The sequence below is a fragment of the Lithobates pipiens genome, unplaced genomic scaffold (assembly GCF_037356315.1).
Source record: "Lithobates pipiens isolate NorthernLeopardFrog02 unplaced genomic scaffold, aLitPip1_a1.2 Scaffold_1, whole genome shotgun sequence".
NCBI lineage: Eukaryota > Metazoa > Chordata > Amphibia > Anura > Ranidae > Lithobates > Lithobates pipiens.
The window spans coordinates 105129042-105146485 of record NW_027507685.1 but is presented as its reverse complement, the minus strand read 5'-3'; the positions used below and the strand labels follow the sequence as shown (position 1 = coordinate 105146485).

The 17444-nt window shown below is 45.5% G+C and overlaps 1 protein-coding gene across 2 annotated transcripts in view; it reads left to right on the top strand.

The window, feature by feature from the left end:
• The window catches only part of LOC143960348 (protein crumbs homolog 1-like), a 194849-nt gene that overhangs the window by 100004 nt on the left and 77401 nt on the right, over positions 1-17444 (top strand). For both annotated transcript variants that reach the window (XM_077468986.1, XM_077468894.1), the window contains exons 7-9: positions 6084-7037; positions 12216-12760; positions 16782-16947. In XM_077468986.1, coding sequence (XP_077325112.1) covers positions 6084-7037; positions 12216-12760; positions 16782-16947 — 1665 coding nt within the window. The remainder of the gene's footprint in view (positions 1-6083; positions 7038-12215; positions 12761-16781; positions 16948-17444) is intronic.

Here is a 17444-nt window from a genome sequence, read left to right as displayed (position 1 = left end):
TTCTCCTCTCATTATCGATACTCCGGAGAACCTGATGTCCTTTCTACAACGATTTTCACAGAGGCAGGGCCTTGCACTATACAGTATATCGGCTATAAGAGAGTGTCTCAGAGCTTTTGTTCCCTCCAGGTATAAGGCCAGCTACTGATTATGTCTAGAACCCCAGTTATTACTCTACTCTGGATAACTCAGAGTTTCATTAAAGTTGGATTAATTTTTTGTTTGTGTAGAGTTTCTCTATTGCCGGCCTGGATCTGAAGGAAATGAACCAAACACCGGTGTCAGCGAACTCCCCCCAACCCCCCCATGTACATGTCGTAATGAGATTGATACAGTAAATGCAGACCGCGTGTTTTCCGCCTGGCGTGCTTCACTTCCATTGTTTGTTCCGGCTCACAGATCAGTTTAAACCCCCAATTCATCTGCCACATGTCATGATTAGCGGATTATTAGGGTAATCTGTACAAGACGGGAGTGTAAAGCCCTTTGCTTAGGGAAAGATAGGCTGACAGAGTGGAAAACGAGGACAGAAGAATGTATCATCGCTTAATATCCTTCACCGCCCCGAAGAAATGTTTATATTTTGAGTATCCATGATGTAGAAGACCCATCCATAGTGTAGAAGAGGGGCCTATTGCATGTCTATTGGGTTACAATAGTGGTGGTCAACTAAGCTAAAGCTAAAAGGGCCACATTCAGTATAGGACAGAAGACTGTGAGATGCTTTAACTCTTTCACTGCTAAAGCCACTTTTGTGTGTTTTACAGACATTTAAAGAAAAATAATTTTAGGCCTGAAGATTACTTAAAAAACCCCCAAACATTCTTTATTTTCTGAAAGAAGACACCCTAGAAAATAAAATGGCGATAGTTCCACTTTTTATATGTCACACAATATTAGTGAAATGGTTCATGAAACATAAAAACACAAACATTCTGGCAGAGACTATCGCAATATATTACCCATTTTTGATAAAATATACAAGGTGAGGTTGTGCTGAGGAAATAGACACCCAACATGCCAAAGCCTAAAATTGCATGCACCAAACATCAGTAATCCGATATCTTCAATAAATGATGCTTTAAGGTCTACAGGTCATCAACTTATGCCGCGTACACACGATCAAACAATCCGGTGGAAAAGTCCGGCAAACTCAAGTCCGCCAAACAATCCCCCCGTGTGTAGCCTCCGGCATACTTTTTTGACCCGACAGTACGGCGGACTTAGAATTTCGGTTTGCACAACAATCTGCCCGCCGTACTCGCATTTCGGCGGACAATCCGGCCGTGTGTATGCCAGTCCGCCGTAGTTTTGAAATGAGCGGACTTTTCCCGCCCGGAGAAAAGTCCGCTCATTTCGAGCGGGTCTCCAGGTAGGCGGGGCCCACGAAGGAGACGTCGCTGGCCCCGCCGCCTGGTATGGACTTAAAGGGGAACCCCAACGCCGAAAAAAATCGGCGTGGGGTCCCCCCCAAGTCCACAACAGACCCTTGTCCGAGCACGCTACCCGGCCGGCCAGGAAAGGGGGGCGAGCGTACCACTTAGCCGTACCAGGCCGCGTGCCCTCAACATGGGGGGTGCCTTGGGGAAGGGGGGGGCGGCGCGCCCCCCCCACCCCAAAGCACCTTGTCCCCATGTTGATGAGGACAAGGGCCTCTTCCCGACAACCCTGGCCGTTGGTTGTCGGGGTCTGCGGGCGGGGGGCTTATCGGAATCCGGGAGCCCCCTTTAATAAGGGGGCCCCGGATACCGGCCCCCCACCCTATGTGAATGAATAAGGGGTACAATGTACCCCTACCCATTCACCTGTAAAATAAAAGTACAAAAAAAAACACAACACACGAGATAAAATACTTTATTGTACAGCTCCAGGGGTCTTCCGTCTTCGGGGGTCTTCTCGCCGGACTCCTCCGCTATCTTCTTGTAGCTCTTTTGCTAGCGGAGGAGTCCGGCTTTCTTCCTCGCCACCGGCCTCTTCTCCCGACTTCGGGGGTCTTGTCCCCCCTCTTCGGTTCTTCTGCCGGGCCACCGCGCCTTCTTATAGCTCTTTTACAGGCGGTGGCCCTGTCTTCTGTCGCCGCTGCCGCCTTCCGTTCTTCTTCTTCTTGGGGGGACCTCTGGACTTGGGAGGACCTCCACGCCAATTTTTTTCGGCGTTGGGGGTTCCCCTTTAAGTCCATACCAGGCGGCGGGGCCAGCGACGTCTCCTTCGCGGGCCCCGCCTACCTGGAGACTTTCCTCCGCGTGTGTGGGCGAGTCCGTTCATTTCGAAAATACGGCGGACTTAGTACGGCGGACTTAGTACGCCGTATTAGTCCGCTGAAAAAGTGCCGTGTGTGGGCAAGTAGCCCGTTCGAAAATTCCGACGGACAGTTTGGCAGACGTCCGCCAGACTAAGTACGTCGGACAGACGGCTACGTGTGTACGTGGCTTTAGAGTTACAGGTTGGGTACCAGGGGGTTACACCCTGTAGGCTACGCAGCCTGGGCTACTGCATGGGGACTGGGATCCTGCAGTGCTGGATAAGCCTAGCCATTCCTTAGTGAAGAGTGGGGGCAGATTTCTGATGTGACAGGGGGACTTGTATTATGAAGGACTTGTGTTGTTATGAAGGACTTCTGGTGTTCTTATGCCGCGTACACACGATCAGACTATCCAGCAGACTTAGTCTGGCGGACAAACCGCCGTAAAGTCCGCCGGACTGTCCGAACGAGTGGACCTGCCCACACATGGGACTTTTCTGGCAGACTAGGTCCGCCAGACTATCCGCCGTACTTTTGAAATGAATGGACTTGCCCACACACGGAGGAAGTCCGCTCATTTTGAGCGTGGCTCCAGGTAGCCGGGACTAGCGAAAGAAGTCAATGTCGCCGCCTTTGGCGGCGAGATTGACACGTTGCTGGCCCCCGTCGCCTGGTATGGACTTAAAGGGGAAGCCCTACACCCAAAAAAACGGCGTGGGGGTCCCCCCAAGGTCCATATCAGACGGTTATCCGAGCACGTAACCCGGCCGGTCAGGAAAGGGGGTGGGGACGAGCGAGCGACCCCCCCCCGAGCTGTACCAGGCCACGTGCCCTCAATATGGGGGGGTGCTTTGAGGAAGGTGGGGCCGCGCGCCCCCCCACCCCAAAGCACCTTGTCCCCATGTTGATGAGGACTAAGGCCTCTTCCCGACAACCCTGTCCGTTGGTTGTCGGGGTCTGCGGGCGGGGGGGCTTATCGGAATCCGGGAGCCCCCATGCGGGAAAAGTCCGTTCGTTTCAAAAGTACGGCTGACTAGCACACAGACGGCCGTATTGTTCGGCGGACAAATTTTGAGTCAAAACTACTTTCTAAGTCCACTGGACTTTTGGGTAAAAAAAAGTCAGTCTGAGCCCACACACGGGCGGATTGTCTTTCCGCCGGATAGTTTGATCGTGTGTACGCGGCATAAGGGACATCTGATGTGAAGGGGGTACTTCGGATTCGATAGGGGACTTCTGGTGTTATGAGAGACTTCTGATGTGAAGGTGAACTTTGGATGTTATGAGGGATTTTTGATGTGAAGTGGGGACTTATTGTGTGATGAGGGAATTCTAAACCCTTGTACACACGGTCGGAGATTCCGACAACCAAATCCGTCGGATTTTGTCCGACAGATCTTGTCCGAAACTGTTGCATACACACGGTCGGACAAAGTTGTCGGAAAATCTTCAGGCTAGTAGCCAATAGCTTTGATGTAGGAATTTGATCTGAGCATGCGTGGCACTTTGTCCGATCGGAATTCTCTACACATGATCGGAATATGTCAGATCTGAGCATTTTGTCAGAAAATATTTCCAGCAAGTTTGAAAATTTGGTCCGACGGATATTCCGACGGAAACAGTCCGATGCAGACCACACACAGTCGGAATATCCGACAAAACGCTCCGATCGGACATATTCCGTCGGAATCTCCGACAACACGCTCCGATCAGACACATTCCGATGGAATCTCCGATCGTGTGTACAAGGGCTAAGATGAACGGGGAATGCGGATGTGAAAAGGGGTGGGGGGGGGTTCTGGTGTTATGATGGACTTCTGGTGTTATTAAGGACTTTGTATATTACAGGTGGTACTTCTGGTGTTATGAGGGACTTCTGATGTGAAGGGGGATTTCAGATATAATGGGTGACTTCTGATGTTTTGAGCAGTTTAGGTGGACTTTGGATGTTATGAGGGATTTCTGATGTGAAGTGGGGACTTCTGGTGTGATGAGGGACTTCTAAGTTGAAGGGGGAATCCAGATGTGAAGGAGGGGGCTTCTGGTGTTATTAAGGACTTTGGATATTACGGGGGGGACTTCTGGTGTTATGAGGGACTTCTGATGTGAAGGGGGGACTTCTGGTGTAATTTACTTCAGATGTGAAGGGGGGACTTCTGGTGTGATGAGGAACTTCTAAGATGAAGGGGGAATGCGGACGTAAGGGGGGGGGGGGGGCTTCTCGTATTGTGGTGGACTTCTGATTTGAAGAAGGGACTTCTGGTGTTATGAGACACTTCTGATGTGAATGTGGCCTTTGGATGTTATGAGGGACTTCTGCTGTGATGAGGGACTTCTAAGATGAAGGGGGAATGCAGCTGTGAAAGGGGAGGGGGTGGGGCTCTGGTGTTATGAGGGACTTCTGGTCTTATTAAGGACTTTGTATATTATGGGGGGACTTCTGGTGTTATGAGGGACTTCTTATGTGAAGGGGGATTTCAGATATAATGGAGGGCTTCTGATGTTATGAGCAATTTATGATATGAAGGGGGACTTTTGATGTGAAGGGTGGGGGGGACTTCTGGTGTCATTAGGGACTTCTGATATGAATGGGAGGACCTCTGGTGTTATGAGGAACTTCTTATGAAGGGAGAATATTTGGTGTTTTGAGTGACTTCTGATGTGAAGGGGAAACTTCTGGTGTAATTGACTTCTGATGTGAAGGGGGGGACTTCTGGTGTGATGAGGGACTTCTAAGATGAAGGGGCAATGCAGACATAAAGGGGGGGAGACCTTCTCGTGTTATGGGGGACTTCTGATATGAAGGAGGGACGTTTGGTGTTATTAAAGCAGAGTTCCACCCTCAAAAAGTTTTTTTTTAAATTCAGCAGCTACAAACTCTGTGGGGGGGGGGGGGGGTGAAGGAGGAGGGGCAGAGCAAGAAGAGGAAATAACATACCTCACCACGGCGAGGCTGGGACAGAAGTTCACCTTTTTACTACTAAGGTTAGAAAAAAAATAGTATTTCCAAAAACAAGGGGTGGTCTTTTGTTTCAGACCAAGTACTAAAGTTGTGCGAAACTCCGGTTTTTTTAAGGACTTTGCATATTACGAGGGACTTCTGGTGTTATGAGGAACTTCTGATGTGAAGGGGGACTTCTGTTGTGATAAGGGAATTCTTATGAAGGGGGACTTCTGGTGTTATGAGGAACTTCTGATGTGAAGCGGATTTTGGATGTAATGAGGGACTTCTGGTGTAATGAGAAATTTCCGATATGAAGGTGGACTTTGAATGTGAAGGGGGCACTTCTGATGTGAATGGGGGGACCTCTGGTGTTATGAGGGACTTCTGTTGTGATAAGGGACTTCTTATGAAGGGAGAACATCTGGTATTATGAGTGGCTTCTGAGCTGAAGGGGAGACATTTTGTGTAATAACTCACTTCTGATGTGAAGGGGAACTTCTGGTCTGATGAGGGACTTCTGATGTGATGGGGGATTTTGTGTGAAGTTATTTCTGGGAGTGTGTTTATTCATTTATTTAAATACTATTAATTCATTTATCAATATATATATATTTTTTTTTTGGCCCACAAATATCTGTAAAATATACAATGTGGCCCTCATACTGAACAGTTTGGAGGCCCCTAAACTAGAGGGGATGAGAGGTTTGGAGGTAAATTAGATTCATGGCTATACAAACCCTTTAATAAGGGAGAGATATTTGAGTCTAAGTGCTGAGTGCTAAGGCCAATATTTTACATGAGTCTTCTATGTTGGGTATAGTTTTTGAAGTTTGTGCTCGCAGTTCTTCCCATACAGTAAAAATTGTGAGTAATTTTGTTTTCTTTTTCTTTGTTTAGGTGTCTTATGTGCTGTAAATGTTGATGAATGTGAAAATAACCCTTGCCAGAACAGTGCCACTTGTCTGGATGGAGTTGCTGACTATGCCTGTAGATGCCCTCATCCAGGGCTTGATGGTATTACATGGGGTGGTAAAAACTGCTCTGTGGTGCTGCAGGGGTGTTTGAATCACAGTTGCCAAAATGATGCCCTGTGCATCCCAACATACGAGCAGGAGGTCCATGGTTATACCTGCACGTGTCAGCCAGGGTTCTATGGAGAGCACTGCTTTGTTGCCACCACCTTTTCTTTCACTTCCAGCGGGTATATTATTTATGATCTAAATGCCTCAAACAGAAGCAAGAGGAGCATTCAAGAAGACAGCGCCCATATGACTGTGAGGTTTAGGACAACTTTACCAAACATGATCCTCCTTTATCGGGGGGATGAAGACAGCTACCTAATGCTTGAGCTTTATAAAGGATTTCTACAAGTTTTATTTCAAAACCAGAACTCTTCCTCTCGCCTGGTCATCGACGAGCACCGAGTTGATGATGGTCGTTGGCACGAAGCATGGGTTAGTTTGAATTCTACTCTGGAGCTGATTGTTCATCATGATGGTTGTACTAATGGTTCTTGTTCCATAACTCAAGCTCTTGGCGATGGCCATGATTTTCGACTCCCTGAATCATTTGCTACTGTGTACATTGGTGGACTTGCTCACAGCTCTCTGCTGAACAACACAGTGAGCAGAAAAAACTTCACTGGTTGTATGCAAGATCTCACAATTGACTTGAAGACCTTACTGCCACAGAATATAAGGCAAGGAAGCTCTTTTGATATGGAGCTCGGATGTAACAAAACAGATTGGTGTGATCCCAACCCGTGTCATCATGAATCACCATGCATTGACCTGTGGACCAGATATAAATGCGACTGCGTCAGACCATACACAGGTCCAACCTGCTTGCAAGGTAAGTAAATGATTTTTCTTTATGTCCTATAATGTATGCTATGCCCTACATTTAAGTAATATAGCTATCAAAATGTTTATGAGGACTATGTTTTGCAAATTGCAGGATATAAATAATAATGCAATATAGAAAACATGTATGGTACAGTATGTACACTTTTTTTGTCATTCATAAACAGACTCTTGATAGATGACCAAAATTATGGGGACACCCCTCCGAACTATTGAGTTTAGGTACACAAATCCTACTGGGTTTTGTGTAGAGGAACCCAAGTGACCTACTCAGAGCCCTGACCTCAGTTTTACTGAACACCTTTGGGGAGAATTGGATTGTGAGTCAGGTCTTCTAATCCAACATACTTCACAAAGTGGACATAAACATTCCTGCAGATACATCCTAAAACCTTGTGGCAAGGCTTCCTAGAGTGGTGAAGGCTGTTAAAGCTGCAAACAAAGTGGTGGTGGTGGGGGGGGGGGGGGGCGCAACTCCATATAAATGCCCATAGTTCTAGCATAGGATATCCAAACTCATAGAGGTGTGGTGTTGAGGTGTCCACAAACGTTTGTGATGTTCGGGTGTCCACAAACTTTTGTGATGATCAGGTGTCCACAGACTTTTGTGATGTTCGGGTGTCCACAAATGTTTGGCCATATAGTGTAATAAAAGCGGTAGGAGCAGGAGTTGGAGAATGGAGTATGGAATAGCTTCTTTCGGTTGCAATACTGTTTGTATATGAGAAAGGAGTATGATTGCTTGGGAAATAAGAGAAGACATATTTTTTTTTTTTTTTAGCTAAATTGGGAATTTACAACCCCACTGGCTGCTGATTGCAAACAGGGACCTGGAGCTATCAGTGACAGTGCAGTCACTGTGCTGGGGACTACAAGCACAGACAAGGGACCCCATCTGTCCCCATATAAGGAGTAGCTTGCAGTTAAAGTGGTCATAAAGACAGAAGTTTTTTTTTAATCTTAATGCATTCTCTGAATTAATATACAAAACCTTCTGTATGCATCAGCTCCCCTCAGCCCACCTAATACTTTCCTGAGCCCATCTTGATCCAGCGATGTTGGAGTGTCTCGGCTGCCCAGGACTCTCCCCCCTCATAGGCTGAGACAGAAGCCTAGTGCCATTGGCTTCCATAGGTGTCAAAGTCAGTGAGCCAATGAGGAGAGAGGGGAAGGGGCTGAACCGCGGCTCCGTGTCTGAATAGGCACAGGGCACAAGGAGCAGCGGCTTGACAGTTAGCCTGAAAGTGATACTAAAGTTTCAGTTTTTTTTATTTAAAAATAACAAACATGTAGTGGTTTTGCACAGAGCAGTCCAGATCCTCCTCTTCTCGGGTCCCTCACTGGCACTCCTGGCCCCTCTCTCTTGCTAAGGGCACTTAGCAAGAGAGAGGGGCCAGGAGTGCCAGTGAGGGACCCGAGAAGAGGAGGATCTGGACTGCTCTGTGCAAAACCACTACATGTTTGTTATTTTTAAAGAAAAAAAACTGGCAAAGTACCGTATATACTCGAGTATAGGCCGACCCGAGTATAAGCCGAGGCCCCCAATTTACCCCCAAAAAACTGGGAAACCTATTGACTCGTGTATAAGCCGAGGGTGAGATATGCCTGTCCATCCCTGTGTGTGTGTGTCCATCCATCCATCCATCCCTGTGTGTGTGTGTGTCCATCCATCCCTGTGTGTGTGTGTGTCCATCCATCCATCCATCCCTGTGTGTGTGTGTGTCCATCCATGTGTGTGTGTGTGTCCATCCGTGTGTGTGTGTGTGTGTGTGTGTGTGTGTGTGTGTGTGTGTGTGTGTGTGTGTGTGTGTACATTTTCTACATTCCCTAAAAGAGAGAACATGCAAATAAAGCATTGCATAGGGGGAGGATGCATGAAGTTGAGAGTTCCTGGGACATTAAGGCAGTGGACTGTGGAACTGGAGGAAGTAGGAATGTCAGCAGCACTTGCCAAACAGGTGTGGTAGTGATCAAAGTATGCAGATGGCACATAATGTGTGTGTGTGGCCTTGTGTGTCCAGCCTACCTGTGTCCCGAGCCTCCGTCCGGTCCCGAGCCTCCGTCCGGTCCCGTCCCGTCCCGAGCCTCCGTCCGGTCCCGTCCCGTCCCGAGACTCCGTCCGGTCCCGTCCCGTCCCGAGACTCCGTCCGGTCCCGTCCCGTCCCGAGCCGAGCCGAGCCTCCGTCCGGTCCCGTCCCAGGATCACCGCTCTTCGTCGGCGCCCATTCCCCTGTTCAAATGCCGCGCCTCCCTGTCTGTGATAGGCGGAACACAATTTCCCAGCAGTCTGTGTTCCGCCTATCACGGACATCCTCTGATCCTCGTCCATAGTATGAGGATGAGCGGATGTCCGTGATAGGCGGAACACAGACTGCTGGGAAATTGTGTTCCGCCTATCACAGACAGGGAGGCGCGGCTTTTGAAAGTTAGAATGGCCGCTGTCTGTCTGCTCGACACGCTGTTCGGGCAGACAGACGGCGATGACTCGAGTATAAGCCGAGGGGGGCACTTTCAGCCTCAAAAAAGAGGCTGAAAATCTCGGCTTATACTCGAGTATATACGGTACCACATCTGGCCCCAAGGGCCATGGTTTGGAGACCACTGGTGTAATCTGAGACCTGAGTGGAGGGAATGGACATGCCTCCTTTCTATACAGTCTCATAAGGAAACATGCATAGCTGAGACCCTCGATCACCTGCGGCATGCTGGAGAGGGTAGGCCCATCTCTCGGGATTCTTCTGTTGGCATAGACCCAAGGGTCTCCAAACTTTCTAAAGAAAGGGCCACTTTACTGTCCTTCAGACTTCAGGGGGGCTGGCCTTTGGACAGCGGGAGTAAACCATGCCTAATGTTTGGTGTTAGGGGGAGAAATAGTTGGTGTCAGTGGGAGGAATCGTGTCCCATCCTTTGGTGTCAGTGGAAGGAATTATAGCCCATCATTGGGGTCAGACTGAGGAATAGTGCACCATTGTTGGTGTCATTGGCAGGAATAATGACTTTAAGGGCCGGATACAGGCAAGCAAAGGGCCACGGTTTGGAGACCACTGGCATAGACATTGAGAAGGGACTTATGCAGGTAGCACAGGAATGAGAGAGCAGACAGAAATCACATTAGGTGCTTTGAGTAGAGGCAAGTGCAAAATATAAGATATGCTTTGTTCATTTTTCATTTCAGAGATTTACAACCATTTTACTGCTTCTAGATGTTCCGTATAATGTAGCAAATGTTTACTTTTTAAGCTCACTTTAAGGCCTCATGCACACGAGAGGCTGTTAAACGCGTGTTCAGATGGACACTTTTTTCAACTGCCCCTGAACTCATTCAATGTTATCCTATGTGTCCATGCACACAGTCTAGTTTTTGGCCGTTTTTATGCAGTTGCGTTTAACCTCGTTTTTCCAGAAGCAAAAAAATGGGTTCAGACGCAAAAATTTCCACATTTCAGATGCAAAACGCAGCCAAACGCGGCACCTGTGTTTAGCCGCGTTTGTGTTTATAAGCGTTTTTAAAGGAACCCAATTTTTTGGACCTGAAAACTCAGAAATATGATCTGAGAATGGCATTTTGCGACCCGACTTTGGGGCCCATATCTTGGGGCCACCTATTGCCAGGAACCCCAAATTTGGTATGCAGATACTGTGGAACTAGCACTACAACAAATTTGAGGTTCCTATCACTAAGAGACCCTGAGAAAGTCAGGTCGCAAAATGTCATGCACTTTTCTGCATCAGAGATACATGGCCTCAAAGTCAACTGTGACCATCTGCAGCAATGTAATTTGGTCATTAGGGTTGGGTGTTATGGTAAGTGGTTATCCGTTAGGGTTATTGTTTAGGATTAAGGGTTGGATTAGGGTTAGGGTTAGGGTTGTTTAGGGTTAGGGTTAGTGTAAGGGATAGGGTTAGCTGTTAGGGTTAGGGGTAGGGTTAGTGTTAGGGTTAGTGGTTAGTGTTAGGGTTATTGTTTAGGGTTAGGGGTAGGGTTAGGATGAATGGTTAGGTTTAGGATTCTGAATATTTTAATAAGGCATTAAAAAATATTATACTACTATATACAGCAGCAAAGAATTAAAATATATTAATCAATACATATTTCACGATAAAAATATATTAAAAAATTGGCCAAATAAATTTAAAACAATTATAAAAAATCGAATTAATTAACATAGATTTGCTTTTAAATAAAACAATTTGAAACTAGAAAAAATGAATAAAAAAATATATTAAGATTAAAAAAAATAACTGTTTTAATATTGTTTTATATTAGAAATAATGGAAAATTTTAGATATTTAAAAAAAATTGATAATTTGCTATAAATAGACATTATTTTTTTTTAAATAAAGGACAGAGAAAAAAATGTATCTGTACATCTATAGATAAATATATTTTATAAATATATACACATACCTGATCGTTACCAACAGACGTTCCTCTGGTGACACACTGTTTCTCATATTGGTGTCCATGAATGTCAGACCAGGTCGTACTTTTTCTAAGAGCAGATCAAATGTGACAATGGACATCTGGCTAAAATTAAAAAAACTTGTTGGGGTAGGTACGCAGCTGCACATACATGTTTGTGAAATATCCAACGGACATTCGCTGTCCCATCAATGGATGGGTCCAGTATCGACGAGCTCTGACTCTGGACCTCTCACTAAATTTGCGACGACGTTGCTGTCTCATCAAGAGCAACATCAGGAGCATTTCCTGACATATATTCAATATGGGATCCATTTCAAAATATATACCACAGAAAGAGAGGCAAATGCAAGTGTACAACTGCTCTCTATGCTGCTGCTGCTCACTCTGATCAAAATAGCAGAAATAGTTAAAAAAAACATGCTTTGAAAGCTTGGGGAGGCTCTACATGATGTTATCTTTATAAACGCTTATAAACACAAACTCAGCTAAACACAGCTAAACGTGGCATGCAAACGCAGGAAAACGCTTTTTTTGAGCAGAGTTTTCACCTGCGTCTCGTGTGCATGAGGCCTAAGTTGGCAAAAGTAGATCCATCCATCTGCCACCTGTTGTTATCATATTTGATCTCTATAAATCTGTAATTTCCTCTTGTCTATCAAAAAAAAAATTCTCCTTGTAAACAATTATTTCCGATCTCCTCTTCTTCAAGATAATAAAATATTTTATTTTACCTTTTCATAGAATATACATCTGCTACTTTCTTCCATGAGATGGTGCCCAGCTATGCCAGCTTTGCCATCACCCAGGACATCGGAGATTCATTCAATGTGTCAGCTTTCATCAGGACTCTCAAACAGGACGGCCTTTTGTTGCAGATCGGTAATGGAAGCACGAACAGCCTTACAGCTCACCTGAAATCTGGATACATTCATATTAGCGCAATGTCAATAAAAATGGCATCAAGAGAATATGTTAGCAATGGCAAGAAGCACATGATCAATATATCGGTCAAGGAAGGTCTGGTCTCCGTCAGTGGCCTGAAGAACAAGGAAGACCTGGACCAGCTGCCGCCAATATCACTGTCAGCAGGAGACACGGTTCTTGTTGGGGGAATGCCCCCAGGTGGGAATATTGATCAGTGGGGGGGATATTTCAAAGGATGTTTACAGGATGTAAGAATCAATGACAATCGTCTAGAGATGTTCCCAATGGATAATGAAAACTTTGCATCTATTCCTACCATCAGCAATGTTACAAAGGATTGTGTTTCCGATGATACATGTAAAGTGAGTATTGATACAATATAGACCAGTGATTCTCAACCAGGGTTCTGTGGAACTCTAGGGTTCCTCCAGAGGTTGCTAGGGGTTCCTTCAGCATTGGGCCATTTCTACCTCTCGTATAAGTTCCCACCGACACCATTGATCTTTTTAGCTATCTGTAAGGAGGTAATTCTTCCCAATGACCACAAGTGTAAGGACCATTCTTCCCATTAACCATCACCCTAATGTATCATGAGTTGCAGATTTCAAATTTTTTAGAAGGGATTCCCCAAGACTGGAGAACTATTTCAAGGGTTCCTCTGTGTTGATAAGGTTGAGAAAGGCTGATGTAGACTTTTAGACCTTTATATATTGTCTATATTATATATTGTGGGTGCATGTGGGTGGTTCTAGAGAAGTTGGGATGAAATTCTGTTTACATTTATCCCCCCCCCCCCCTTTTTGCATAACCACTGGAAAAGAAAATGTGAGTATACTACCCATTCCCCAACTTCTTTCCATGGAACTTAGGTGACGTCATCCATGTAGGATGTGCAGAGTACTCAAAATCTCACTAAGATGTTCCTATCACTGGGCTTCGGGTCTTGCTGGATTTGGAGTACTCAGCATTCCCAGGACCTTGTGGGAAGTCGATGTCACCCCCTGCTCCATGGAATTTAGAGAAAAGGCGAGTACTTATTTTTTCTATCCTCTAAAGCAGGGGTCTCCAAGATTTCTAAACAAAGGGCCAGTTTACTGATCTTTAGACTTTGAGGGGGCCAGACTATGGCCAGTGTGAGTAGAAAAGAAAAGTAAAGAAAAGTCAAGAAAAGTAAACTATACCCCACCTAGAGGTCGGCCGATATATCGGTCGATATTTGCAGTTTTTTAATTAATCGGCATTGGCCGATTGTGCTGTTAAAAAAGGCGGATGATATATTCAGCAGGACTTGCAAATGACTTCAGTAATAGAAGTCAGTGCAAGTTGCCTGGAGACTTGAGTGAAGTGACTTGTCTCCTCTCTGGGCAGTCTGCCAAGAAAAGATCAAAAAGATACAATGTTTACACTTGAATGAATGAACTCAACTCAGTGTGTACAGTTCTCAGTTTAACCATTTAAAGACTAAATCTTTTTTGACACTTGATGCTTACAAATAAAAATCCTGTATTTTCTGCTAGAAATTCACTTAGAACCCCCAAAACTTATATATATATTTTTTAGCAGAGATCCTAGGGAATAAAATAGCGGTTGTTGCAATATTTTATGTCACACGGTATTTGTGCAGCGGTCTTTCAACCTCAATTTTTTGGGAAAAAATACACAGATTTAAAAAAAATAACAGTAAAGTTAGCCCATTTTTTTCATCCAAAAGTTTTGATTACTTGTTGTTGTGTAATATATATATATATATATAAAAAAAAAATGTTTATATATATATATATATATATATATATATATATATATATATATATATATTTCATTCTAAATTATACATACAAGTGAACTGTTTGGATGTTTGTTTTGTTTAATAAATGTAAGAAATTTTCTGTATCACTTAAGGCTGCTTTCACACTGGAGCGAGCAGGCGTTGACGGTAAAACGCTGCCAGTTTTAGCGGTGCTTTACCGTCATTTTAGCGGGGCACTTATAATCCAGCTAGCGGCCCAGGAAGGGGTTAAATGTGCCTGTGAAGCGCCACTGCCAAATCGCATTGCAGGTGCTTTGGCAACGGTGCCCATTCATTTCAATGGGCAGGAGTGGTGGAGGAGCGGTATACACCACTTGAAAGATGCTGCTTGCAGGACTTTTTTTTAACGTCCTGCCAGCGCATCTCCTCAGTGTGAAAGCACTCGGGGCTTCCACACAGACTGCAGGGGAACCGTTTTGCAGGCACTTTACAGGCGCTATTTTAAAGCGCCTGAAAAACGCCCCAGTGGGAAAGGTGTCTAACTGTTAGCTTTTATGAGATGAAGGGGAAAAAATAAATAAATAATCGGCCTAACATATGGGCCCAAAAAAATCGTCATCATATATCGGCCATTGGCCGTGGTGATTTCTAAATATCGGTATCGGCAACGGCCAGAGAAAAACCCATATCGGTCGACCTCTAACCCCACCATTGTCATTAATGCGAGGAATAGTGCCCCATTGTTGGTATCTGTGGAAGGAACAGAGCCCCATCATTGGTGTCAGTGAGCGGAATAGTGCCCCATCATTGGTGTTAGTGGGAGGAATAGTGCCCCATTGTTGGTATCAGTGGGAGAAATAGTGCCCTATCATTGGTGTCAATGGAAGGAATTGTGTTCCATCATTCTTTTCAATAGGCCCCGTCATTGGTGTCAGTGGAAGTAATAGTGCCCCATCATTGGTGTCAGTGGAAGTAATAGTGCTCCATCGTTGGTGTCAGTAGGAAGAATGGTGTCCCATCGTTGGTGTCAGTGGAAGGAATAGTGCCTAATCGTTGGTATCAGTGGGAGGAATAGTGCCCAGTTGTTGGTGACAGTTGTAGGAATAGTGCTTCATGATTAGTGTCAGTGGGAGGAATTGTGCCCCATTGTTGGTGTCGGTGGAAGGAATAGAGCCTAATCATTGGTGTCAGTGGGGGAATAGTGCCCCATCATTAGTGTCAGTGGGAGGAATAGTGCCCCATCATTGTTGTCAGTGGGAGGAATAGTGCCCCATCATTGGTGTCAGTGGAAGGAATAGTGCCTAATTGTTGGTGTCTGTGGAAAAAATAGTGCCCCATTGTTGGTGACAGTGGGAGGAATAGTGCCCCATCATTGGTGTCAATGGGAGAAATAGTGCCCCATTGGTGTCAGTGGGAGGAATAGGGCCCCATCATTGGTGTCAGTGGGAGGAATAGTGCCCCGCTGTTGGTGACAGTGGGAAGAATAGTGCCCCATTGTTGGTGACAGTGGGAGGAATAGTGCCCCATAATTGGTGTCAGTGGGGGGAATAGTGCCTTATCATTGTTCTCAGTGGGGGGAAAAGTGCCCTATCATTGGTGTCAGTGGGAGGAATAGCGCCCTATCATTGGTGTCCGTGGAAGAAATAGTGCCCAGTTGTTGGTGACAGTGGGAAGAATAGTGCCCCGTTGTTGGTGACAGTGGGAGGAATAGTGCTCCATCATTGGTGTCAGTGGGAGGAATAGTGCCCCATCATTGGCACATTGGCATTGGTGACATAGGATCTTTCATCCCGGTTGCAAGCCAAAATGTGCACCTCACTGTCTTTGAATGAATGTACCTTTTCTTAAAGGTGGAAGAGGGCTGCTGAGATCTGACCTTCCGAATTCACCCTTCAACATTGGGCCATGTGTTTGTTTTGTCTCTACCAGGGGCGGACTGACAACTCATGGGGCCCCCAGACAATCAGAGATTATGGGGCCACACAGTATACACAAACACACACAGTATACGATCACACAGTATGCATATACATGTACACACAGTATACACAGACATGTTTCTATTGGCTGAGAAGGTACTGGAGAGGTGGGACAGCTATAATCTCTGGATTTTTAGACCAAAAGTATGTCGGTAAGGGACATTTCAGAGACACATGTAAAAAGAAACACACATTTTTACATACTGTCCCCGGTTTTACTGAGGCTGGCAACCCTGACGGGGCCCCCTAGTGGCATGGGGCCCTCGGGCAGTGCCCGAGTGGCTCAATGGTCAGTCCGCCCCTGGTCTCTACCATGTTTTGGCTCTTTTGGTTTTTTCACTGCGTTGGACCACGTAAATCGGGTTCCTTTGCTGGTGTTTGGTCTTTTGAATATACATGAGATACAAACCCAAACAATTTGTCTGAAATATTCCTTTTTAGGATCAATCCCACTCAACGGCAAACAAAGTAATAGATACAATAAATAAATACAAGTATCATGTGCTTATGCTGTTGCATAATTAGTCAGGTTGAAAAAAGACACAAGTCCATCTAGTTCAACCAATAAAAAGCTGTTGGCTTTTAAACTTCCATACTTTTTTATAATTTTAGGTTGTATATTCCTCAATATGTTAAACCCTTTTTTTTTTTTTGTAGTCTCACCCATGCAAGAATGATGGCACTTGTGCTGTGACCTGGAATGAATTCACCTGCACTTGTTCGGCCAACTTCACCGGGGTAACATGTGAAGAGCCTGTGTGGTGCCATCGAAGACCATGTCCAGCAGACAACGTGTGTCAAGACATCCCTGGAGGATACACATGTATGGAACATTCAATATGGTTCTGTGTTGTATCATACATCCTTGTAGTATGTTATTATTTATTATTTGCGGATAGGGATGGGCCAACGGTTTGGTCCAAACCCTACAGGAGGTTCAAACAAAACTTTGACTGTTTGGGCAGTCAGACGAACGTCTGGACTTTTTTATTCGCTGTTTGGAGGGATCTGGAAATCATATATAGAAGCAGTAATTCTACCGCTTCTATATATGACCGTTCCCAACTGTCAATAGTTACTAAGGAAGCGGTGGGTGCTAGTGCCTGCCGTGCCCCTAGCAACCCTTAACGCCACCATCACCATTGACTTACATGGCCAGAAATCCCCAGCCATGTAAGCAAAGGGGTAGTGATGGAAATTACATCACTGCCCAAACATGGTCACTGGCCAGTAGTTCTACCGCTTCTATATATGACACCACCCCACTGTCAATAGTTACTAAGGAAGCAGTGGGTGCTAGCACCTGCCATGCCCCTAGCA